This window comes from Micropterus salmoides, unplaced genomic scaffold (assembly GCF_014851395.1).
Source record: "Micropterus salmoides isolate LMB-PRFRI ecotype aquatic unplaced genomic scaffold, ASM1485139v1 Ms_hic_scaffold_13, whole genome shotgun sequence".
NCBI lineage: Eukaryota > Metazoa > Chordata > Actinopteri > Centrarchiformes > Centrarchidae > Micropterus > Micropterus salmoides.
Genome location: NW_024040374.1, coordinates 20,985,718 through 21,011,800, shown reverse-complemented (window position 1 = coordinate 21,011,800; position 26,083 = coordinate 20,985,718). Strand labels below are relative to the sequence as shown.

Below are 26,083 nucleotides of genomic sequence, written 5' to 3'. Positions count from 1 at the left end.
GACCAGGCAGACTCCCTGTCCGGCCTAGAGCTTTTCTTGATGCGCTTCATCAAATGACATGGCAGTGAGCCCCTCATTCTGACCCGGAGTCACCTTGAACTGCATGATGGCCTTTCCTGTTACGATATCCCACACTGTCCCCACACCGTTTTGGCAAACAGAGACAACCTTTTTGAAGATGTGGTGATAAAGAGCACCGCAAAGGGGCTTGTCGTGGGATGTTAAGGTTTCTTTGAAAATGTCTGTTCCTCTTCCAAGATATTTTCCTATATCCGAGTTAGCCAGGACTAACTCATTGTTGTGTATGTTATAACACACACTGGAGATTGGGGCCCTCCCCATGTCTTGAGCCTGGAAGCTTTGTCTACACATCCAGCCGTCCTCGGACCACACGCGTACATTCTTGTCTTCCGATAGACTGACAAATATTTTGTCTATGGGGTTGAACAAAATGCAGGTGATGGGTTTCACATGTCCTGTTAACGTCTTTTCACATGACATGGTTTTGTGGGGAAACCACACCCGCAGCAAGCCATCTGTACCACCAGTCACCAGATGCTCAGCTGAAGGGGAGTATTCAACGCATGTGAAAAACTCATTGTCTCCGTGGCTCTTGAAGACTTTTTTAGAGACTTTGGTTCTGGAAGGCTTGGGTAGGCCAGCAAGGACCATTGTTTTGGATGAACTACCGCAGATGGCAAATGAGTTGAGGGGTGTAAAGTATCGGATCTGACTGCATATATCATTAAAGATAGGGACTTTAACGCAGAGAAAGTCTTTAGATGATTCTTTCAACAGGGCTGAAACACAGACTGTTTTTTACGTCCGCAGTGAGATTTCCTCATACAGCTCTGGGCAGAAGAGGCCGTTTTTCTTTATGTCGTAGGAGATAAACACAGACAAAAAGCCTTTTACATCACCAAAGGAAAACACTGCTTTAGTGTCTTTGGACCAGTAGTTCATGGCGTTCACTATGTTGTCCTCTACTATTAAAGAGTTACTGATTTTAAACATCTCAGGGAAGTCATTGCAGTCATAGAATAACAGTTCCCTGTCAGAAGTGGAGACAGCCAGCTGTTTCAGTTCCCTGAGGTACACCATGTCACGAACACACATTTTTTTGACGTGTGAAAAAGGAAGTGTCTTTTTGGTTTTGTATAATTCAATTGTATATTGCATGTCAAAGCTGTCAGTCCAGGCTTTGAGAATACCATCCGAGCTGATGGAGAGGTACTTACCTCTCTGGTAACTCCTTGTTTGTCCTGTTAATTCCTCATAATCAGTTTCCCTGCCATCCTCATAGGGAATGAAAAGCAGACGAATGATTGCTTTACAGTGATCCACAGGTGTCTTGGTGATAGGTTTGGGAAAGGCTTGATTTTTATAATCTATGCTTTCTGATGCCTTATTTTTATTGATCGAATGATCTTCTCCAGGCTTGTAAGATGCCTTCAAGCTACCCGTCAGTGATGCAGACAAACTATTAAATGCTGCCTAAAAGGCAGTTTGAAACCAATGTTCATAGAGATGCCTTCACTCGAACGTAATGCCTTCTGAGACACCACCTAATTTTGTTACACTCCCACTGGCTTTTGGGTTTTCTCTCTTTTTCCGCCCTCCCCACCTGACTACATCCCTCGGTCCCACCTCGCTTATGTGCACCCCGTACTTCTTTCACCAACATATCTTTCTAACCTACCATACTGCCCCAGTATCAATCCAACCATTAAAATGTTGAAATGAAATGAATAGACAAAACATCTGACAAATCAGAAACACATCCAGACAAAAACATAAAACATCTATTATATTCTGTTAATTCTTTATCAAAAACCTGAGACGCAATAAAGATCTAAGAATGTCAATGAAATGCATATATCAGTGTGTATGTGTGTGTGTGTGTGTGTGTGTGTGTGTGTGTGTGTGTGTAGTACATATGCTCAACAACTGACTGTGAATGATTCACTCTACCTTGAATCCGATGAGGAAAAGCATCTTATTATGGGTAATACCCGTTACCTTAAATGTAGGAGATTTTGTGTGGTTTGCGGACGTTCACGTGCATGGAATGAAATTGATTATTCTATGAAAATGTCTTTGTCTGCGTCACTTTTCAAAAAGAGCTTAAGACAGCAGTTACTACTCAAAAATGTTCATGCTTGAATTCTCTAAACGGCTGGGGACTAAACAAGTTTCTAAATTAGTTTTTCTGTTTAGTAATTTGTTAGAATTTTACTGTTATTTCCATTTGCCAAAAGTTTCTATTTATTGTATTTTACCTATTTAAATAATGCTTAAGGGATAGAAATGATACTGAATGAATGTGCTTTTTTTTTGTAGTATCTATGACTAGACAATATGTTAGTGCTTCAAATACAGGTCTACCATTTGCTTAGTGTTTGGGCCCCTATACAAGCTTCAGAAAGCTTACCAAGGTGTCCCTTTTCTCAAATGTGCATTATTTCTTATGAGTGTATCTTAATGATGTGAACTGTGTGTGTGTGTGTGTGTGTGTGTGTGTGTGTTAGGTACTTTACAGCTAACCAGCACCTAACACACACACATACAGGTTTGACAACCTTGGGGAGAGCTGTTATTATTATTATTATTCTGGTAGTGTTGCATGCAGTTAAAAAAACATATTCAGTAAAGTAGATTGTTAGTTTATTTACCCTTCATAACTCATGTCACTGGGGGCAAGCTAGGTACTGTAATTAGGCCAGTTAGGTCATGGTGTGTAGACCTATCTGAGACCTGTAGCCTAAATATGGAGGGATCTTGTATTAACAGGACAGAATTTATGCAAAAAAGTTCCTTTTTTATCTTGGAAGCACAACGGGATCCACTTAGTAGCTGTCTTTGGGCTTTCCATTTCTGGAATTTTATTTTTCAATTAACTAGTCTGGAGGAGAAGTCTTTAAAACTGGAACATCTACTGCACTGGAGCATACATTGTGGTGAGACAATGCCTCTGGCAGCTGGCTGCCACTAACCAATCACATGTTTCTCTGCACAATTAGAAACCCCAACCTTTCTATTTAACTACAGAGGGTGTATCATCAGTATGTACTATTATATGGAGTGATGCTTGTGAAGCACAACATCTAGGCTAAGTATTTCCAAAAACCCTTCCTGTGGTGTAGAAAGACTACCTGTTGCTTTATATCTTGCAGACCCATTAAAAAGAATTGCAGCCCATCCACTGGGGGCTTATGTGAGCCTTGTCTGCTTTGTGTTTATGCGATTAGAAGCATTATTCCAATATGGAGGAAAGAGGTCGCAAAGCTACTACCGTGCAGACGCATGCACTCCTACGCCTTCAGTCTCCCTCTGCCGTTCATTGGTCCATTCAGCGTCTTCAGCACCACGCAGGCTGAACAGCGACACACAGCCATGCAGCTTTCATCAAATGAGGATGCCGAGCGGTGAAGGCTGCCCTACACGGTTACTCTGATACTGATGATCTGATTTGATTTTAACCCTGGTGCCATTGTTCCATCAGTCTACAGCAGATGTTGACGATCTGTCTATTTGCAGCTAATTTTATCCCTCGTTTTGATCGGGGACAACCCGCCTGTGTCGTTTAACTCTGCAAGAGGAAGAAGCTGCTTTTCGCATCACAGATGCTCGGACTCCCATATTTTGTTTGTTTCACCGGGTTTCCCTTCCATCGAGTCGACAGGCATGACGGACAGTAACGCCGCCGCTCGGGTTATATGCAGCAGCAGAATCTCATGTACAGTGCCGCATCAACAAGCCTCACTGCCCGACCACCGGGTCCCCCTGCCGGCGCCCCGGTGTCCGCCAGTCCCCCTACGCCTCTTGTGACATGACAGCTCGGGGAAGAAAGAAGAGGATCAAAGGTTACGGGCAGGGGTTGAAGCAGGAGCGCAGACGGGTCAGATCCTTGAGGAGAGGGCACACTGAAAACAGACAGTGTGCACTGTTTGAATGGAGAGGATACACTCATAGCCTACCTGTATAAATTCATGTGATACTTAATTAATCCCTGCAGGATATTTCTCCTGTGGATTGCAGCCTCCGGAGAGGTCAGAGCACCGGGTCAGCCACAGAGCAGCGCCCCTGGAGCCGGTTGATGTACCCATACATCAGCAGGACGGATGCCTGGTGGCACAGAGGGACTGAACCTGGATCCTGGTCTCACTGGACCCAGCTGACCCCCTTCCTGCGATTTCACAGAAGACTTGTGATTCTGAGTTGGGCCTAGTGGGTAGCACCCACCTTTGCCTTACAGTTCTATCTGATGCACGGCTTCATAGTGTTGATACTGGTCGACTCCCAGTCAGCAGTGCTGTTCCCCAGGCCTGTCAGTCTCTCTTGGCTGGTCCTGACCATCACCTTTACCTGCACAGCCATGGGCTGCATCCAGAGCATAGCCTGTAACAAGTCACGCATCAAACGAGAGAACATCGTGGTGTACGACCTGACCGCCACCATAGACCACTGCCCGACTGTCATTGAGGAGAACTCGCCCATAGTGCTTCGCTACAAGACGCCCTATTTTAAAGCCTCGGCGCGGGTTGTGATGCCCCCTATTCCGCGCAATGAGACCTGGGTGGTGGGCTGGATCCAGGCGTGCACCCAGATGGAATTTTACAACACCTATGGAGACGTTGGCATGTGAGTTCACACCTCTGTCACCTGCGTCCCCAATAGGCTACACCGTATATGGGATAAGATACCCAACAAAAAAAAAGTGTGCCCGTGCCGTGCGTGCGTTATAGTCTGCGTGAGGGTGTTCGTGCATGCTTGTACACTCTTTATAATAGCGTGTTCATGCTTGTGCATCACACAGAGTTGCAAGGAGGAGCATTTGCGCACGCAGCAGGTTAACTGTGCGTGTCAGCCTCCTTCATTCAAACGCCCACCGACAGATTCTGTTCCTGTGACTTTGGCACCTAAATAGAAAAGCTGCTATTATAAGGAGCTAAGCAACAGTTGATGCTCTCACACTCAAATTGTGCCCACGGAGACATGTCCTCCCCCACACCCCCACAACACACACATATTATCTGGAGGGCATATGTGAGGGGGTGTTTAATCCTGCTGGGTTTAGGGAGTGGGTGGGTGTAGGGGTGAGAGGACGGGGCTTAGTGCAGCCGGTCATTAGATTGGTCATGAAAGCACAACAAATAGCTGAAAGGGGGCCACCAGATGACAAACACTGTCGGGCACAACAAGGAGATAATGATAATCCATTGACACCCTGAACCACTACACATCATTTACAGGCGGCTGTTGCAGTCTCAGCGCAAGCTTGTGTCTGGAAAATTATTTTAAAGCCTTTCTGAAATGATCTTGTTACTTCTGTTGTTTTCCTTGTAAACAAAAATCCACAACTGTTTATACCTCAGACACATGAGTATGCCAACAGTTCTTTATTCAAATATGAAGGAGAGTCACCAAAATTCAAAACAAAGGAACTGCTTTCACTCCCAAATTGACTGGCGACTCATTTCTTGTGGTGAACAGTGCTTTTCTTTATCAAATATCAATCATTTAGTCTAAAATATGTTTGAAAAAAATGACCAACCCCCCCAAAAAGTATAAAAAGTCACAGTGAGATAAAGAGAAACTCAACAAATCCACACATTAGAGAAGCTGGAACCTCAAAATGTTTAGCTGTTTTTGCTGGATAAATGGCTTAAATGATTAATAATATAATTTGATACAAAATTGTTATATAGTTTTACTGAGTAATCAAACAGTTTTAGCAGTATGTGAAAGTGATTTATTTTTAATGGCAGGACAAATTACTTTCAATTATCAGCTTAGAAACTCACAAAAAAGCTTCTCATGCATTATTCTCTTCAATAATATATGAGAATGCACCTCAAGTTTTATTAGTAAAATAAAAAGCATCTTCAGGTCTTTAAGAAGCAACTTCTCATCGTGCTGCCGTGATGTAGAAGTGTACTCCCGGGTGTGCAATAAGCTAGATCCGGCTTTTGCTACACAGGCAATACTTGTTAGTAATTAATTGTTTGTTTTGGTCTTTTCATGGGATTTGTTTTATAGTAATAAAAACATATCACCAGGCAGATCCTTTAAAAGGTACAATGTATAAAATATGGCCAAAATTTTAGTTTAAAACATTTTTTAAAATGAACTAACATTATCAACAGAATTTGAAGAAGATGTCTGCTGAATCTTCGTCTTTCCACTATTCTAACAACACCAACTCTGGTTTGGTCAAAATAAACTCTTATTCACATATTTAGATGAAACATATTATCATATTCTGCCTCTACACACTGTCTCTGCCTCTGGGTGCCCCTCAGCAGCTAAGAGGACCACTGCACGGCTAACTGAGCTAACGGCAGTTAGCAGCAGTTATGACCTGATATGTGATATTCTGCCCCCTATTTTTTGGGACTATGAATTAGACAGGTGGAGCATAGTCTCAGTTCTTACACATTGTATCTTTCAGTGGCACACAGTTACCCAGAAATCTCTTTGTATCCAGTCTCATACTGTCTGTCCTTTCCCAGGTCGAGCTGGGAGCTGCCTCAGCTACGAGAAGGCCTGGTGAGGGCCATCAGCGACTCTGACGGTGTGAGCTACCCCTGGTACGGAAACACAACAGAGACTGTCACCATAGTGGGCCCCACCTCCAAGCCATCCCGCTTCATCGTTAGCATGAATGACAATTTTTACCCCAGCGTCACCTGGGCTGTGCCGGTCAGTGAATCCAACACTCCCTTACTGACTAACATCAAAAGGGACCAGAGCTTCACCACATGGCTGGTGGCACTCAACACCACGTCTAGGGAAAAGATCCTGCTCCACACCATCAAGTGGAGGATGAGGGTCGATATTGCAGTGGATCCGTCCCTGCCTCTGGGCTCCAGGGCCAGGCTGGTAGGCCGTGTGCACCAGGACCAGCCGCGGGTGCTGTCCCGCATGGAGCCCATCCCTCATAACGCCATAGGGAGGCCCAACGCCAACGACGCCCAGGTTCTGATGTGGAGGCCGAGGAGAGGGCCTCCGCTTGTTGTCATACCGCCCAAGTAGATTGTTGAGAGCATCTGATTGGCCGTTTGTTATATCACAGTGGGCCACTTCCGCAGTGAAACAAGAAAATCTCATGAAAAGATGATAAACAGACCAAATGAATAAGCAGGCTGAGACTTGAACTGTCTGTGGCACAAATCAGAGTTGCAGTCTTTTCCGTGTAAAATCTTGAGGGGACAACTGCCTTAATTCCCCACCGCTGCCTTTGACATTGCAGAAAGTATGTTGGTCTGTACTTCTGGTGCTGTTGAGCTGGCCATCACTCCAGCCCAGCACAACTGAGCAAGGCTAACTTTGAAAATCCGCCATTAGTGCTGGGTTGTAACGCAAACCTGTACTGTAGCTACTCAGGCCCAGAAAGAAATGATCCAGCCTAAATACAAACCCAGTTTAAAAAGGTTCTTGAGCCTTAACAATGACATAATGCTGGTCTGCTCTGTACTATAAAGTGCTGTGTAAGAGAGTGTGACCAAGGAAAGGTGTTAGTGTTTATGCGTCATACACATCCAAGGAGAACAACACTGCTGTGGGATTTATTCATTACGGACAGAGAAAACTATTATATCAACTGAAATGTTACTGGATGATGTGCTTTTAGAGATGATGTGAGTGTGGGTGTACAGGCGTGTGTGTATGTGTTTGAGTGTTTTCTATAACGGAGCCCTAGGGTTGGGTCCGGGCTTGCTGCTTTGTCACACCAGACTGCCTCACACACTCTCACACACACATACACACACAAACACCAGGGGCCTCATTTGTGATAATGCTACAGGGAAGGTAATTTTTCAAGATCATTTTAAAAAACTGATAGATTGTCAACATACATGCATCCTCAGAGCTACTTTGCTTTTTCACATATCACAGAAAATGTATAAATCACAGCTTGGATTTGGTTATATGCACAGGATGTGTGCACTGAGAGGAATCTTAAATGAAGCCCTGCAGCGGGATTTTTGTTTTTTTTACACTAACAAATGGCCAGTTCATCCAAGCTGCAGAGCTTCTCCCTCCCTGCCTTTTGAAAGCCAGTGATGCCTGTGTTGATGACAGCCTTCTAGATTTAGTCTTTCCTGTGTCTCAATCTAAACAGATTTGTGAGGTGAAGAAGCAAGAAGTCATAAGATGAGCCTGCCTTCAGTGGCTGCAAGAGGCAGCTATAATACGTCTATATCAAGTCAATATATGTTGTTTAAGGATAAAGATTGTGGTGAAAGAGTACTGTATTTACACTAGAAGACTTTAAGAATAGGTTCAGCTCAGTTACAAAAAAACCCCATAGCTTCTCACTTCTAGCGGTATGTAGCCATGCAAAGTTTTGAAATGTCAAATGTGTAGATTTCTGCCTCCCAAACAATAAAAAGGAGGTGTACGACATTTCTTTAGTGATCACAGCTTTGACAAACTGCATTTAGCTTTTCTATGAGGGTGATCTCGGCAAAGCTTTGAGTTAAATGCTAACGTGCTGATGTTTAGCAAGTATAATGTTTGCCATGTTCATCTTCTTAGTTTAACATGTCAGCATTTCAACAATTGCTATTTAGCACTAAGTACAGCTGAGGCTGATGGGGAATCCCTTTTCTTGCAGGTATTTCATCATAAGAAAAAGTTAAAACATATTGGACAATTTCAAATTTGGACCTAACAATGGTACTAGAGGAAAAGTCAGTTAATCCGCAAAGTTATTACAATTCGTCCTCTGGGCTATCTGCGACAAATTTCATGGGTTCCATATCCAGTACTCACTGAGATATTTTACAAAAAAAATTAAACATGTCATCTAGGTGGCACTAGAGGAAAGGTTGAGGAATTACCAAAGTAATCAGGATATATTGTCTAAGAACTACTGATATCTGTACTGAATTTTGAGGCAATCCATCAGAAGTTGTTGAGATAGTTCAATCTGAACCAATGTGGTGGGGCGATTGACCTGCTGACCAATATTGCTGTCCCTAGAGGTACGCTGCCAGCATGTTTAAAAATTATATATCTGAATATCTGATATCTGAAAACCTGCAGAAATATAACCAAAACAACCTACATACTGGTGGAAGTAAAAAAAAAAAGAAAGTTTTTGTTGTTGTTGTTTTGTGTACTTTGGGTGAACTGACCCTTTAAATATTGGTGCAGTATTTGGTTTACAAAGACATCCAGTCTTTTGTGCCATTATGATCTTTTATAAAATGTGTTGTTATGAAGCTTCATAGGTGAAAATGAAAACAGTGTGCAGCTTGGAGAATATGAACATTTCAAAATCTTGTTGAATCTGAAAGTGTTGCTTACTGTTTTCCAAGCAGGTCTATACATTGTATTTCTGTTTGTACTCACTCAGCACACAGTGGACCAGTGAAACAAGTCGTGCTGAAGTGCTGAGCTGGTCAAGATGAGACAGAGCTGAAGAGAGATGGAGGATGTAACCACCTTATCTTACCCATGCTGCTCATTACTCCTGGTGCAAACCGAACAAGCCTTCACACAAACACACACACACACACACACCTCATCTTGAGAGACACCAGAGCCGTAATCACTGGAAGGAGTGTTTTGTCTGTGTATTGTGCACAGGAGTATCTGAGAGCCCACGTTGACAATCAAGGGAACCATCTAGAGCAGCAATTTAAACTGGAAAAACTAACTAGGTGATCTTTATTGGTCAGTGATTTTATTCCGAGAATTGAGGCTTTTAATGGGTGAAACAAAGCGGAAATTTTTTTTCACATGTTGCCCCGATTAAAATGAAGTGTTAAAAAATACACTTATACTTGACCATGAGGTCACACAGTCCGCTGTCTGTGTGTATCAGGGCCTCAATTGTCTTTTACAGTAACAGATGTGCCTGAGGACTGAAGGGTAGAGCGGTACGTGACCCTTCATGAGGAGCTTGACTCGTTAATATCTACTTGTTCTGCTGCTTGACTGGAGTCTAATGCAGTTATTGGTTTCAAATGACTGGGTAAAGGTGTTTTACAGTGTTATAATATAAAGGACATGAAACTCGGGCGTGTTACAGTCATTTCTCTCAGACTGTCTGGCTTTTGCATGCAGTGTTTTTAAACTCATTAAAACAAATGCCAAAAAAATCCAAGTGTGAATTTATTTATGTTATGTAGTTTGCAATTCTAAGGCGACACATCAAGTATTATATTAAACAAGGTAGACGTGTAATTGTGCAAACAATAAGGATTTAGATGTTGAAAGAAATGACAGGCTGCAGAGATGGCTTCATGATTAATTGTAAAGAATATATCACTGCAACGCATTGCAGCCCGAGTTGTACGGCTTTAAAAATCTGATGAACGTCCACATGCCTTTTGATTTAGCAGATTAAAATATAAATGTGTGTGTTTTAGTGTGGAAAAGTCCTGGGAGGACAATCACAATGACTTTAACACAATAACACATTCAGAAAAGTTAAAGGAAACATTTGTCTTTTATAAAAGATTCACATATTGGTAATTCAAATAACAAAGTTATTAATTATACCCGCTTTATCCCCTCTTAACTGGGCCACATACAGTAATGTTTGATTACTTTGCCACAAAATCAACAGAATATATTGTTACATGAGCACAGGACATAAGGAGCTGGATGCTTATTATCAGTGGCTTTGAAAAGACACATAAATGCCTATTTAATGAATGAATAAGTTATACAGACAATTCATTTAGATTTATAGATGACAATTAAAATGGTGCTCCCATTAGTTATACCCAAGTTTAACACTTGAACAAAATAATCTTCACCTCATTATCAAATAATAACCCCTGTTACAGCCGAGATTAGTTTATTCCTGTAGCATTTTATTCATTTACCCAGATTACTGTCAAACATTAAACGGCACCAGACAGACAGACCAGAGTCATACAGTAAAACAATTCTGTCACCGAGGCACACTGTATATGTTAGCAAAGACGCCCCGGTGTCTATATGTTGCCCAAATTAGCATTAGCAACATGACAGTCATAAATTAGGAAACAATAATAGTTATGGTTACTGCTCTTGGTGTGTTGGGTTGTCCCCCCCCCCCCCCCAAACCATGGCCCCAGTGCTAACCTTGACCATTTGACTGTTAGGGCATGCAGTATTGTACACAGTTTAAGGGCAAACAGTGGCTGGGAACGCTCACTTCAGGGAAAAAAATGTGCTTTCAGAGCTCAAAGTGGGACTAGAAAGACCGTCAAAGCCTTAAATACAGCAACAACAAGCCAACAGTGTGGGCTTGTTCACACTTATCAGAAAAAAGTGGCTTTGAAGAAGCTTGAGAAACTCCTGCCTGTCCGCCTCTGAAGTCAGTTACTGTATAGGCGTGATTGATGGGGCAGTAACAGCAACTGGCAGTCAAACAGGTTTTTAATCAAGACAATCAGTCGGTCCTGTTAAGAATATCTCTGTGGCTGCCAGGATTAGCTCTACAGCGGCAAAAAAAGAGGAACATACAAATCTATTTTGCCACAGTTTTCTTCTCTCACTGGTTACCCTTGTCAGAGGCACTTTTGGTGTATGAGACCCATCACAGCATTGTGGTTGCTCTTTTTTTTAAACCTTCCTTTTTACTCTCCCTGTCCTCTGTTCCCAACCTGCTTACCTCCTCTACTCCTACTCCTCTTCTCTGTCTCCTCCACTTAGTGATCTCAATATATGATAAAGACCTTTCCCCTTCTTTTTCCTCCACGTCCTGACGCTTCCACAGGACCTCCTACTGCTGCTGTAGTGTCAGCCGTGAGTGTACTACGCCCTGCTGGGGTTGGGGGATGTCTTGCCTTCGTAGCCGTACAGGAAAGTGGCCACGATGACCAAAATGGCCCCCAGGAAGAACACCCTGTGGACGACAGCAGACGACAAAGTCAGCTCAAGAAATTGTGATAATATAAGAAAGAAAAACAAAGACGTGAGACAAGGGAAGAGGTAGTGACTGTATCCTCTACCCAGTGGGGTCGAAGTCCTGTAGCCAGAAGTACGATATAAGAGTTGACAGGATGATGGAGAGCGATGTAGCAAAGCCCTTGAGGATGTTGTCTGCATACTTGATGACCGCTGCTATGACCAGACCACCCAGCGCCTGGAGAAACAACAAACACAGACACAGATGGACGAAGGCATGACCTGTACGGGCCAACAGGGAGTCTGATCCATGAAATAAAGAGTCTGTTACCCCAGAGGCTTGATAATATCTTTGACAGTTTTGGACAGTATTAAATCACTGGCAGTGGAGTGAGTGTTACCTGCAGCGCTACGACAGTCCAGGTGACCGTGCTGTATCCCTGAAACATTCCCGACTCCGCCACCCTCTCTCCATCGTAGGCCAGCATCCCAAAGAAGCCAAACACCAGGCCAAACATCCCTGGAAACGCACACAAAAGTAAAAGTGTGAGCTAAACGTTTGTCTAAAGATTTTATTGGTGCCAGATCAAAATAAACGTAAACTCTTCCAATTAAGTTAAAGAGAGAAATTCAGATGGTCACTGCCTGTTCATACAGAACAGACACACTTGGGGCTTTGTGAATGTAGCCTTAGGGTGAATAAAAAGACTGCTAACTGCTATTGCTATTATGCCAACATGTTGCTGTTAGAAAAGGAATAGTGTTTTTCACCATCTTAGTTTAGCATGTTAGCATGCTAACATTTGTCAGTGCTTCAGTCCTGCACCTGGCCAAGAAATAGTCCGACACATGACCATAAAGCTGCATATTATCGTTTTTGTACAGATTAAACAAGATATAAATTTAATAATTTAATAAAAGTTGGATTTTGCTACCGATAGAACCAGGCTAGCTGTTTCCCCCTGTTTCCAGTCTTGGTGCTAAAGTAAGCTAAGCTAGCATTAACCCTCTTCTGGCTCAACTTTCATATTTATTTACAAACATGAGAGTGGCATCCATTTTCTCATCCAACTCTCAGCTTTGAACACTACTTCTTCCCCATTTTCCTAACAAGGCTGTAACTAACAATTGCTTTCATTTTCAAATGCCATGTCAAGAATGTACTGTAAAAAATGGCTATTACATCTTTCAAGAGCACAAGGTGAAATCTTCAAATTGCTTGTTTTGTCATATCAACAGTCCAGAGGCCAACAAGTACAGCACAGCCTGGCATTTAATTTCCTTCATTTCACATTATGTTGTATCACTTACAACTACTAACAATAACAACAAAATACACAGCATTTTCTTCACTGCTCTTGTTGTAGATCTAAGCTCCAATATTTAATGCAGGTGAAAAAGCTCCAAGCTCACACCAGGAATCGCCAGAGACTTAACACACTCCAGGGTAAAAATAAACTGACAGGAACATTCATCTCAACAGAAACATATCGGAGGAAAAAAGCCCAGCTGGCTCTCTGTGCAGGGAAGAAAGGAAACTGCGCGCACAGCAAGAGCTCGCTTCAGAAACATGGACGTTGTCCCAATCTGTTTTCAATTACATTTTATATGTAAGAATAGTTGGTATAGCGTTCAAGTCTGACTGAGCAGTTGATTGTTGATTGATTGATTGATTTGAATAATCAATGAATACTGGCCTAGCTGGATGTTGCGGACCCAGACGCTCTGTTTGCTTTCCTTTAGGATCTTCTCAAAGTAGACACCAGCGAACCCGCTGGAGCAGCACGCCACTAGAACCGCCGTCACACCGACAAACTGGGAGCCTGCGGAGAGGGCCTCCTTCTCTGGGGCCGCTGCAGACTCAGAGGGCCACTGCAAACACAAAAAGCCCCACAAAGATTGAGCTTGAAAGATCATTCTTGACCTTGGTAACAGTAGTTTGATGAAGAAAAAAAAAAATCTTAATTCAATGTTAACTTACTACATTACTATCACTCTTTGACCTGCATCCTGCAGTTTTTCCTCAGCAGATAACGATAGCTCAGTTGTCATCATGACATGACGTAATGATCACGCATTTCACATGAGATGACAAAAATAATCCCAGAAGCTATTCACTAAACACAAAGTCCATCCACTGAGGAAGACCGCAAGACGGGGGTGAAAGCAAGTAAGTAGACCTTAAGTTAAATATGAAACGTCCTGGTTTAGAGTGAAGAAAGAATATAAATATTAAGGAACAAAATATTACACAAAGTAAAGAATTGTTACTGACTATATGAGTGTGTTAAGATAAGATAAATCTTTATTATCATTTTCTGGAAACTTGTCTTTGGCTTCACCAGGTTCATTAGAAAAACATTAAATACATCAAATATACATAACACAGGACACATACAACCAATACATTTAAACAGAAACCAATAAGAGCTTCCAGTAGACCGGTTATCTCTTATGAATTTATCAAAGCAATTGTGCGAGGGATAAAAGAATATTTAAAAAGATATTTTGTAACACCTTCCTGAGGGGAGCTTGTCAAATTCAGCAAACAGGGGGTGTGAAGAATCCCCCAAAATTCGCTGTGCTTTCTGCCTGCAGTGGAGTGTATATATCTCACTCAGCTGTCTCTGTGGTTTACGTATGATTTTCCCAGCCATATTTACAATCTTAGTCAATTTGGACCTATTCTTAGCCCCAAGATTACCATATAATGTTGATATGTTGTACGTGAGAACGCTCTACACAGCGTCCAAAGCTGCGCCCGCTGTGATCAAATAGTAATTTAAAGAAATAAACCAGCTCACGGCGCCCTTTAAACTGATAACTTGTTTTTAAACTTTGGTTTTGGACGGATTAAACAAACACGATATAACCGGTTGATAAAGGAGTTTTAGAGGTGCTAGCAGGCCGGTTCTGTTACCTTCAGACCGAGCCAGGCTAAACTGCTAAGCTAAGCTAACCTTCTGCATGCTGTAGTCTAGTAATTAAAAGGGAGCTGTATCAATTTTCTTATTTAGCTCTCAGCAGGAAAATTAATCCCAAAATGTCAAACTGTTTCTTAAAGTAGTTCCTATAACAAACCTTGTTTATCGTGTGTTTTGGCTCAAATAAAACATCCAACAAATAAATATCTATATGTGAATGAAACGTCTAAGGGTATGTACTTAATATGTAGTAAGGCCTGAACTCTCTGTCACAGCTAACAATGACACTCTAGTCCATAATGCTGGGTACCTGAAATTCATATAAAAAGGTATTTTTACAACTTTGCCAAGTTGTAAAAATGCTGCAGAGTGTGAGTTCCAGTATTATGTGCTGCAGTAGGCAAGAAAATTTGTGTGTATGCAAATAAAAATAGATGATGATCTCTTGGTTGTGCAAAGTAAGCAAATTATTGTAGCTGCTGCACCTTATGTATAAAAAACACAAAACATCAGAACAAGTAGGAGTCATTCTCTGGTAAAGATCATTTCAACAAGGTATGGATTTTTGGAACAAGATACTGTTTTCCTTCCACCTCTATACCTACGCCAAAACAAACCCTGCTGAGTGAGAACTAACAGCATAAACCTTGAAAATGAGCAGTCTGCAATAATGCAAAACAGGCCAATTATTTCTTCGCAGATTCATGCTGGCTTTTTAGCTCGTTTGTTTGTGGGTGACATTGTTTGCAAACAGAATAGCTGCTATGGCTGTGTGGGAATATCATATTTGATGTGAAGATCTGTTGTTTGAGCCTTCAAGAGGTGTCATGGATAAGCCGCTGTCACATTCAAGCACACAGCCTCGTTACACTGAGAACAGTTTGGGAGTAAATGTTTCCACCTGTCTGATCCTGTGGATTTATGAAGGTTTATGTTCATGTCCTTCTCCTCCATTAGGCTTCTGTCTGAGTGCTCAGCCGGCATTAAGATCACATCCGGTGTAATACTAACTGACTGGCATTTTCTTTGTTTTGCCAAGGAGGAGGAGGAGGAGGAGGAGGAGGAGGTGGTGATATCACAACAGTCTTTCCTTTTCTGACACTTCATCATTCATCAGCACATCCCTCCTGGTAGCAACTGGTAGCCAATATTTATTCAATGTTCCAGTTCAGGCCTCATTAATTTGTTTTATTTATTTAACCTTTTATATAATCACTGAACTCCGACTGAGATTAAGAGTTTAATTTTGTTATCTGGCCATTTGAAGAAATTGGCAATCACACAATCATTAAAACAAAAACACAGGCACACTTCTAATACAAAGTCAAGTAAAGGCTTAATTACACACAGTGACACTTACAGATGTGGGGCCTCACAACCACGAGAACAAAGAACCCCCAAAAGACAAAGAGACAATGTCCTACCTGGAACAGGAAAAACCTGACCATGCGGCCTGGCTGAAACGAAGGTCTGGAAAACAAAAGAAATGTGCCAAAATCAGGCTGTGCAGCAACGCAATGCCAGCCTGCACCGGGACTGCCTGTCCCCTCAAGCCATGCACTCCCAAGCAAGAGAAGCTCAGGCCCCACTGCAGGAGAGTACAGAGACCCTCTGTGGAGCACTCTGAGTACCCTTGCAAAGAGCACCAGTTAAGCACAAAGTGACTCAGCCAGACCTCTGACCTACTAGCAAGTCCCCTAACACTGTCTAACTTGAAATGAGTCCCGTCTAAGCACGAGCAGTGAAACACTGCTCAAACAGCACCCAGCCGATGCAGCCAAGACTAGACCGCTGCGTCTGGAACGGCAAGCCCTGCCGATGAAAGAAATAGCCCTCCCTCGACTGCTTGAAACAGCCCGATGCATCCAGCAACGCCAGCCAACCTAGGGACCATGGCTAGAAGCGTAATCTCTGGCATCGCTACACTAGATCGCGATTGAGTGCCCTCATCTGCCCGCACACTGTACACAGAAGTCCCACCAACCGCCAGGATACTACAGTCCACCACTAGCCGCAACACCTTGCGTTTTGGTTGGACCCTCTCTCCAAATTGAAGGGGGGAGGGGTACTACAGATACCCAAGCCGCTCCGGTCCCTCTTCTGCTACTGAGCCACACAGACCCAGAAGATCACACCTTGGTGGAAGTCGATCCCAACCGTGACAGGAAAGAAGATCCCCTCATCGCTTTGGCGCCCTGAGTGACTATGAAACCCCGGACGACTCAGATTACTCCTCTCCTCCCCGAAGACAACGCGTGCATATCCGACAACTTGAGTTCCTCACCAAAGATGTGGAACAGGTCGACCCGAGTGATCGAGAGTTGAATGTTGATGGCTATCTCAGAGAGATAGAGCGATGCCTACATGACCTACCCCAAAAATCATTCATATTCAAATTCATGTTTTCATGTAGACGCTCCAGCTAATGACCCGAGATCGGTACCCTGGACTCTGCCAAGCCTCGCAGGAGGAGTACTACTGGGTTACTGGGTATACCGACCACTATTCCATCGCCGCCATAGGTGCCTTTGCTGTCATCCAAGAACAGGATGAAACCCCACAGGAGTATTACCAGAGGGCTGAGACCTGCACACTTTCAGTGACGCCTCAGGACTGGAGGAAGAACTGTTCAAGTCCCTGTTCCTACATAATCTCAATGAGTATGTGCGGTATGATGTCACCATATAGGGGGGTAGCAACCTAAGTAGACGCACCCAGTAGGATCCATAGAATAGTTGCGTGCTCCAACTTACCACGCTAGCATGCACTGACACCTAATGCCATTTTCCCTACTAACGCCCTGCATGCCTTACAGACTGTCAGGAGTCACCAGAATATTGTTGCAAATACGTGCCATTAGTAAGATTTAAGGCAAGACCTCACCAGAGAAGTTAGCTTCCCGTTCAGCAGCTAGAGCAGCAAAAGGATTCCAGTCCATCTGGTTTCCCTGAACCTTGTTGACCATGCCGTTAAATGCGTTGTTACCACTGTGGTGCAACCTTCCCAGTTACAGTTGACTTACTGCAAACAGAGATTGCACTGCAATCTGTGTCTATGTCAAGGTTCTTTTCTTCTTGTTTTGTTTTTCCTCTGAATCAACACATAAACTGTTAGACACATCACGTACAAATACAAACTGTACCATCTCTCGTTTGTTCAGCTATATTTCCACACGGCAGTCAGCAACCATTCGACATACTAGCTTAATCCTGTCAAAGAGTAAATCTGATTAAGCACTTTTCCTTCTGCTCTCCCTCTCTTACCTTTCACCTTTCAAGTTTCCCTATTGGTAAGGAGCAACAAAAGACTGTGTGTAATGATAATTAATAATTTTGAATATTAATACTTGTATTAATATTTTTAGATTATCTTTGATATTCAGCTAATAACCAAACCTGACATCATGTTAAATCCCCAACACAGAACTGGCCACATTCTCTTTGTTCTGATATTTAAAAGGCACTAACAAAATAGATTTTTTGATTGCAACATGTACTGAACCTACTAAACTTTGGACTAGTGGCTAGTCCAGAGTTTACATGGGACTCGTAGGCTGTGATTTCATTACATGAGCGCATTTTGCCTCCTGAATGTGATCAATTCAAGATAAGATTCCTCACAAATACATCCTGGTTTCCTACTCCACAGTCAGAAATTGGAAAGAAAGCCTCCAATATCAAACTCTGAGAACTGCCGAAACTGCGGCATGGAATTAATCATAGGCTTACTGCCGAGCCCTCTACTGAAGGAACAGTTTTATCAGAATACACACAGGATTTACTGAACAGGAAAGGATATACTGAACAGATCGTGTCCCTGCACCTAGTAAACATCCTCTATTCAAACATGGCTGCTCTGAGAAAGAAACACCATTTGGGAAACTGATACAAAGTGTTAAAAACTGAAAAATAGATAGATAAGCAGAAAATATGTACTGAAAGAACAATATGATTCCAATGATTAATGAAATGAAATGGCAATTTAGTCTGATTACTAGCTCAGAAAAGGTCTCAGTTCACAATAATATAAAAACATTTGAGAGGCTGGAACTAGAGAATGGTTGGGCATTTCTTCACAATGTTATTTAAAAATAAATAAAATAAAAAATAGATTAATACATTATCAAAAGAGAGCTGCAGATATTTCTAATAATTCCAGCTTCTTGGGCGTGACCGGAGTTGTATTCTAGCTCTTTTAGAAGAAACATAGCTGCCAAATCTTATTTTTTTGCCCCAGCAGAGATTTGTTAGCTCTTATCCTGTCTCCTATAAACAATACAGAACAATAACCATCATCAAGCCTACTTTAGAGTTTATACCAATCCATTAATGTGGACTCTAATTATTAGTGGAATAAAAGTCTCTTATTAGAAGTAGCTACGTATAAGAACCCTTACAATCTCTAGTAGAACCACAGAGAGGATGTTCTGTGGCCCATTTCCACAAGTAATAAACAGACATGAAGCTGTACTGGACCTGCACGAGAGCCACTCCAGCCATAAGAATAAGCAATGAGAGCCACTGGTAGACGCCCAGCCTGCGGCCCAGCATGGACACTGAGAACAGAGCTGTGGTCAGGATCTTCAGCTGGTACGTCACCTGATGGAGACAAAGTGGGAAAACTGTTAGTAACCGGCGAACGAGGATGCGCCAATTGCTAAAAGCCTCAGAAAGACACATGAGCTCCTCTGTGCGTGTTACACTGAGGCATGCACACAGCTTCCTCTTCCAAACCCAACCTGCCCTCTGCTGTACCTGGTAGGTGGCTGCGTCCAGGTTGGATAAGGCGACGTACAGCAGGTTATTCTGCAGCGTGTAGATCCCAGAGGGGATCGCCAGTTTCAGTGTTTCTATGGGTTTGTGGACAATTTCCTGACGCAGTATGCTGTTCAGAGCTCGAAGGCTATAACCTGAGATATGAAAACAAACAAGTTAAATACAGACATACAGTAATTCCATTTTTGGGCTCTAAAATGACTATTGAATTTGTTTGCAGTGTCTTTTTAACTGTTTATGGAGGTCATTTGTATTAGATCTGTACATGTCTGCATGTTCGTTTTAAAGCAAAGATGAAAGTGTTTGTAAAGTTGTCAGCACCTTGGTTTTGATATACTTGTAGTAAAAGTGGCTGGAAGAAAATGAAAAATCTTTTTTTCTGAAGTTATAATAGTTTGACAGCATTGCCGACAGGGGCCTGATTAGGATGCAGGTTTACTGCTTTATTTATTATTAACAGATATTTCAGTAAACCCGCTTTTCACATCAGGCAGTAGGACAGGTTTAACTCAAAGAAAGGGAAACCCCTGAATTAGCGTTCTCATTTCTTTTTTCTTTCAGTAAGACGGGAGCAATATTAGTAAGGTGAGCTTCTCCAACTACAGCTTGTGGGCTATTTTTAGACAGGCAGGTGTTGACTGACTTTAGATTTTCACTGTACAATCTGAAGGCATTGATGATGAGAAGTCATGCTATCTGTGAGTTTTCTTAAAAGGTGTGTGTCTGTGGCGTGGCTATAAAAATCGATGATTCCCCATGAAACAGGAAGTCGTTATATCTTCAGTGTGCATGCACATATCTGTACGAAACTTTGCATGTTTGATATCAGTCCTGCCCTGAAGACATCTACAAGCCAATATTCAATCAATGTTATAGACCCCCCAACTGGCAACAGGAAATACACTCTGAATCATAATCCTCATTTGATTTACATGAAATTTTCCCAGTATGGTCCACAATTGATGTACTGGTACACAAATTAGTGGATGTTCTCTAGCGTCCACCCAACACTGCTTGCAGCTTTAATTGATTATGAGTATTTCTTTTCATGTAATATTAGTGTGGTATGTTGCAGTTTTATGAATACTAATAAAAATCAAAATAACTTTTCATAACTTCTGTCATTTACTGGGTAAAAAAAAAAAGATTAGCTGTTTCTGCTGTTCTCTGCTTTACATCATTGTTAGTGTCGTTTTCAGAATATTAAACTATTGGTTAGACAAAACACGCAATTAGAAGACATCTCCTTGGAAAAACATTTTATAGAGCTCACAATGAATCCGTTATTTGATAACAACATTACATTGGATTAACATAATATAATGAAAACTCTAATGAGTATGGGGACATGCATTACGTCCAGGTGCACTCACTGTGCTCCTTGAAGACGAGCAGCACACAGGTGAGGATCTTCATGACCTCGGCCACCACCACAGCTGAGGAGGCCAGGTACCGCGGGCCCTCGGCCTGCAGGGTGCGGGAGTATCGCATAGTGAGCACCAGGGAGGTGGTCTGGAACACCAGCACGCCCAGAGAGAGGTACTTCAGCCGGGATGAGGCCATGACCACTGGTCAGGGGGGAGGCTGGACAGAAAACGGGGACATTACGATGAACTGTAAATATACGGTGCGAGTAGAATTGTAAAAATTGTTGGAAGGTAAACACAGAACCAGACAAAAAGTTTTTTTTTTTTTTTACTTACAGAGCTACGATGAGAAGAGAAGTCACCTTTCAGCCTTTCCTTCAATGGCGCTTTAAAAGCAACTTCACTGACAGGGAAATTTGTCTCTACATAAAATAAACCCTTCTTTGGGGTTTAAACCTCGGCTCTGGTCTGTTCTCTGTCAGGCAGACAGACCAGGTACTGGAAGCTCGACCCAGCTGTCAAAACAGCAGCACTTCAAGTCCTCGCGTCCATTCACCCGATCAACCGTCTGCTGATAACTGCACATCATCTCCTCAGGGCTGCCGCACAGACTGCCCCATCATGGTCAAACTAACCGCCAGAGGAAACAGTAAATTATACCGAGAAAGTCTACAGAAGGAAAAAATCTCGAGTATGCAGGATCCTGGATAACTTCCGTGTACAGATTTCTTCCTCGCCTTTGCGTCAAGGCTTCCTGTGAGCACCAGCGCCTCCTGCTGGACCGGTAACGGGCTGCACGTCTAATATTTATTTTGAACTGAAGTTTACACAGCTAACAGCGGAATAACAAAGCACTATGGACATTTACACATTTATTTCACACCAAATAATTATTTCAAAAACACACAACTGGAGCATGGTAGTGTCTCTCTGTAGAAATAGTAACTTATTTTCCGTGTATGTTTTTAATGAATATTATCAATATCTTAACATACCGTAGAACACTGTCTGTGAATTTAGTGGTGCTGAATGTGCAAGGCTGAACCAAACGCATAGCTTTGATTTTAAATGTCAGAGGGATACAGATGTATAGGATAGAAAAGATATATAGATAGATATAAGAAAGATAGACGAATAAATAAATACAGCAGTCACACAAAGCTCTCTCTCTCTCTATATATATATATATAAATATCTATATATATCAAATATCAAATTATAATTAGTTGAATACTGGTGTTATTCTTCATCAAAATGCACCCTGCAATGATCCATAAATCCTATTCTCATCTGTTGTAGTGAAAGCACAAAGAGTTGTATTGTCAACCAAGAGGAAGCACAGTACAAATCACTGATGGGATCTGGTTGCTTTTCAAGAAATGTCATATATCCAAGGACTGAACAGTCTGATGAAAATAAAATCCGTACGACTGAAGCACCAGCATGTTTGAATTCGATACCCATCTGTGTCACACTTTTAATTTTCCACGTGAAACCGCGATACAACTATTTCCAACACCAGCACTGTTGACAAAGTACATTTGAAAAAAGAAGTAATGACAAAAAATCTACGAAGATCTGGGCTTTATTTTAGTAAGCACATTTGGTTGATCATTTGGTTTTTTGCAACAAACAACTTATTTTTTTCATCAGTTTTAGTTCTTCTACCTTATACAAACATGGTGACAACTACTTCATATGACACGTATGTTATAAGCTATTTGGTTAACAGAGGAAAGAAGGATAAAAAACATTTTATATACAGAACATAGACACATAGTCTTGCATATGAACGGGAACTTAATAAAGATGCTGACTGACAACTTGATGTACAGTACATGTGTTTTGTGAAATTGCAGTCACATTGTGGGTACAGAGAAAAAGGCACTTAAGTGTCAGGTACTGGGAATTTTGATTTGAAACGTGATTAATTTGAACAGTAGTAATTCCAACAAAAACAACATTTCTTGGTATCGGATGTGTGTCTAACTTAACAAAAGTCTTTAATAGATCACAACAATTGAGAAATATTTGGACCCGATGATCATTTTTGGCAGGAAATTTCTTTTTAAATTTGGTCTTAGAGACACTGATGTTCCTTTTTGAAGTTTCAAAATTAAAACAGTGAATGATTGTCTGTGTTTACAGAGCAGTCACGCAAAGCTATGATCAACATCAACCTTAAGAAGGAAGACAAAAAAAAAAAACTTTATTAAACCATGCTCACCTCCAGACTTTGTTTATGAATCATGACAATTAAAAAAGGTGCACAGATATAATGATTGTAGTTAAGCAAAAGGCAAAACTGGTTAAATGATTTTTTGGAAAGAAAACATTTAGGAAGAAGCGGCTGAAATGGTAACAACAGGCACCTCCGTAACATTCAGAATCATTCAAGAAGTGCGAACACAAGTCGTATAAAAAACAGAAACCGACATTTTAAAAGTCAACATGTCTACCCCAAAACGAGCTCAGTAATAACAAGCAGAATGTGTTGTAAGTCTATATACATTTCATCATACTAAAACTAATGTATGTGTTTGCATAAAGTTTGTCAAGCTTCTGAATGAATCCCTCAACAACACATGAAGTATAGTGGCACCGTTTGTGGCAAGAAAAGATGCATCCAGACATAACTGTCTTCAAAACATGGGTGATACACTGTGTTCTCACTGCACCGACAGCAGGCAAGTAAAAAATGCATTTATTGAACCTTCGGCGTGTTCAGACAGATACAGTTTGATAGGAAGCACTAATCTCTATCAGCTGTCAGCAATGCAGTAAATACATTTAAGTTGTTTGTACCAGTGTGGAGCCATTTAGCATCAAGATGTATCTGTGTACATTTCTATATAATCTATAATCTCCTTGGTGTTTGTCTTTCTAGTCATGCAACAACATTTTATAAAAATCCCCCTTTAGTACATTAAAAAATAATGCATGAATAACAAAAATAAGGCAACAACTAGGTAGTTTTGCTGAATTAAAGCATCCACTGAATGTGACCCATCGTATTAAAAAAGCAGAGTGAATGGTTTCGACGAGGAGTTAGTATTGGCAGGCTTGTCACATTAAACATCAAATAAGGAAAGCATTTAGCAGAAACAAATGACAGCGTTGTCCAAAACAGACAAGATCGATGCAGAGCGTCCTCGGCCCTGTCTCAGTGTCCATCTAAACAGTCTGTTTTTCTGATTCAATACCAGCTGGCTGCCATCTGGTTGGCAGTTCCTTCATGATCCCTCAATAAACACTTTGTGTTTGGCTGCCAATGGCCGATTAGAAAAGTCTTGACTTTGCCAACAGAGAGCAGAGGATGGATCGAAGGAACAACGCGGATTTTAGCTCGTGACAGCTAACTCCACGGTTTTTGGTATTGAGAACTTTTGATTTGTAGCTGATAATACTCGGACGTTTCAGAAACTATACACACAGTTTTCTTAAGTGCAAAGCGGAGAAGAAAATATAAAAGGGGAGTTGACCGATTAACAAAATGAAGACCAAACAAAGGAAATTAACGAAAGAACTGAGAAAGCATTGTATGAGTTACTATGCGTTATTTAACTACACAGAACCCTAAAGTCTGTTTATGCTTTCCTCTGGCCAGCCTACGCAAACACCTGCATATTTCCAAGCGGAGGCTGTTGAGAGGACTGCTGCATCTGTTGCGACTGCGGCTGCAGCTGCACCTGCTCTGGAATGTGTGTGTGGTGTGACGATTGCAGTGCGTGGTGGGGGTTCCCCAGGGGGGTGGGGCTGGTAGTGACGTCAGACCAGTCCGAGTTGGAGTGTGGCGAAGAGGACGACCAAGGGTCTGGGGACTCTGGCGAAGGGGTGAGATACGGGTGCTCGCTGGGCGGGTGGGCAGAGTGGCTGGGGGTGGTGCCATCTGAGCCAGCGGTGGCGTAACTGTGCTGGGAGGGGGGTGTGGGGTACTTATCAACAGGGCTCTGCATGGGCGGATAGGAGGGCAGAGGCCGAGACTGGCCCTCGAGCCCACCGTGGCCTCCGTGGCTGACGGTGTGGGGGTGCTGCAGGGTGTGGGAGAGCCCGTGCGCCATGCTCATCTGCTCTGGCATCTGGTACATCATACTCGGGGAGCAGTGGAGGTGGCCCGGCCCCTGCTGGGAGTGACCCTGATTCTGGTTCTGCCCCTGGGACTGTGTGACCTGTACCTGCCCCGGCTGAGGCTGCTTCAGGATGGCCTGGCTTCCTCCAGGGGCCATCATCTGGAATGTGACAATGGGCGGCAGCTGCTCTCTGCTCATGGTGACATTCATGGTAGACAGCATCGGGGCTTGGCTGTGGTGTTGGCCCATGCCAGGGTGAGATCCCCCCATCTGGTGCGGCACGAGGCCGAACATGTGGCCGCTGTAGCTGTGCTTTGGCATGCCCACCCAGCCCTGCTGCTGTCCCAGCATGTGGCTGACCGGGGGCAGCATTGGTCTAGAGGCTGGGCTGCTCAGGAGGGGAGGGGAGTTTGCTGTGGTGGAGACGGCTGTGGACACGTTGCTTGTGTACGAGTGTGGTGATTCCAAGGAGTCAACGGGTGACATGGTGACAGAGCTCTCTGGAAGTCCTCCTGCTGCCTTGACGCCATTCGTGTTCCCTCCTCCTGTACCTCCTCCACTTCCTCCTCCCACTCCAGCACCCACACCCGGCCCCTCTCCTCCAGTGGGCTTCTTCCTTCTCTTCGCCTTCATGTCTTTCAGCTCCTTAGCTCCCCCGCCAACACCTCCCACCTTCGCTCCACCTCCGCCCCTCCTGCTCTTCTTCCCCTGTGGCCCAGGGCGCATGCCGATGAAGCCCGCGCCGTTGGCCCCACACATAACGGAGGAGTTTCCCCCTCCACCCATGTGGTTAGGCCCATTGTGTGGACTGTGAACCAAATTGTACTGGTCTAGCAGGCGCACTATATCGTGGTGCATGCGCTCTTGAGCAGTGTCGCGAGGCAGCCGATCCAGGTGATCGGTGATGTCACGGTTGGAGTAGTGATCGAGGAGGACTTGAGCCGCCTCAAAGCTGCCTTCTCTGGCTGCAAGAAACAGTGGGGTCTCCTCCTGAAGGAAACACAGCTCAGTTAGGAACACTCAGTAATCTAAAATAACAAAGTAGAAATAATTTTATTGTACTTTTGTGTTTGTATATATTATATAAAATATTA

The 26,083-nt window shown here is 42.8% G+C and overlaps 3 protein-coding genes across 4 annotated transcripts in view; 1 reads left to right on the top strand and 2 right to left on the bottom strand.

Moving 5' to 3' along the window:
- The first annotated feature begins 3,401 nt into the window (after positions 1-3,401).
- Positions 3,402-10,290, top strand: LOC119900860 (protein FAM78B-like). The gene is made up of 2 exons (XM_038716141.1): positions 3,402-4,641; positions 6,513-10,290. Exons 1-2 carry the CDS (start codon positions 4,265-4,267, stop codon positions 7,033-7,035), a joined length of 900 nt encoding a protein of 299 aa, XP_038572069.1. The 5' UTR covers positions 3,402-4,264; the 3' UTR covers positions 7,036-10,290.
- A 153-nt stretch (positions 10,291-10,443) lies between these two features.
- On the bottom strand, positions 10,444-21,641 carry LOC119900858 (UDP-N-acetylglucosamine transporter-like). Its single transcript, XM_038716140.1, has 8 exons — positions 21,256-21,641; positions 20,926-21,136; positions 19,532-19,686; positions 19,253-19,375; positions 13,551-13,725; positions 12,255-12,373; positions 11,958-12,091; positions 10,444-11,851 (listed from the first exon to the last, which is right to left on the bottom strand). The coding sequence occupies exons 2-8, from the start codon at positions 21,113-21,115 to the stop codon at positions 11,761-11,763; spliced, it is 987 nt and encodes a 328-aa protein (XP_038572068.1). The 5' UTR covers positions 21,116-21,136; positions 21,256-21,641; the 3' UTR covers positions 10,444-11,760.
- An 847-nt stretch (positions 21,642-22,488) lies between these two features.
- The window catches only part of notch2 (notch receptor 2), a 51,826-nt gene continuing 48,231 nt past the window's right edge, over positions 22,489-26,083 (bottom strand). For both annotated transcript variants that reach the window (XM_038716138.1, XM_038716139.1), the window contains exon 35: positions 22,489-25,979. In XM_038716138.1, coding sequence (XP_038572066.1) covers positions 24,528-25,979 — 1,452 coding nt within the window. In that variant the 3' untranslated portion in view covers positions 22,489-24,527. The remainder of the gene's footprint in view (positions 25,980-26,083) is intronic.

Excerpts from the sequence above, each read along its gene's own strand:
- LOC119900860 (XM_038716141.1), top strand. The coding sequence starts at position 4,265 with ATGCACGGCTTCATAGTGTTGATACTGGTCGACTCCCAGTCAGCAGTG. Across the intron at positions 4,642-6,512 it reads ACCTATGGAGACGTTGGCAT|GTCGAGCTGGGAGCTGCCTC; the intron begins GTGAGTTCACAC and ends GTCCTTTCCCAG.
- LOC119900858 (XM_038716140.1), bottom strand. The coding sequence starts at position 21,115 with ATGGCCTCATCCCGGCTGAAGTACCTCTCTCTGGGCGTGCTGGTGTTC. Across the intron at positions 13,726-19,252 it reads CTGGAGTGGCTCTCGTGCAG|TGGCCCTCTGAGTCTGCAGC; the intron begins GTCCAGTACAGC and ends TTGTGTTTGCAG. Across the intron at positions 12,374-13,550 it reads GGTCCGCAACATCCAGCTAG|GGATGTTTGGCCTGGTGTTT; the intron begins GCCAGTATTCAT and ends GTGCGTTTCCAG.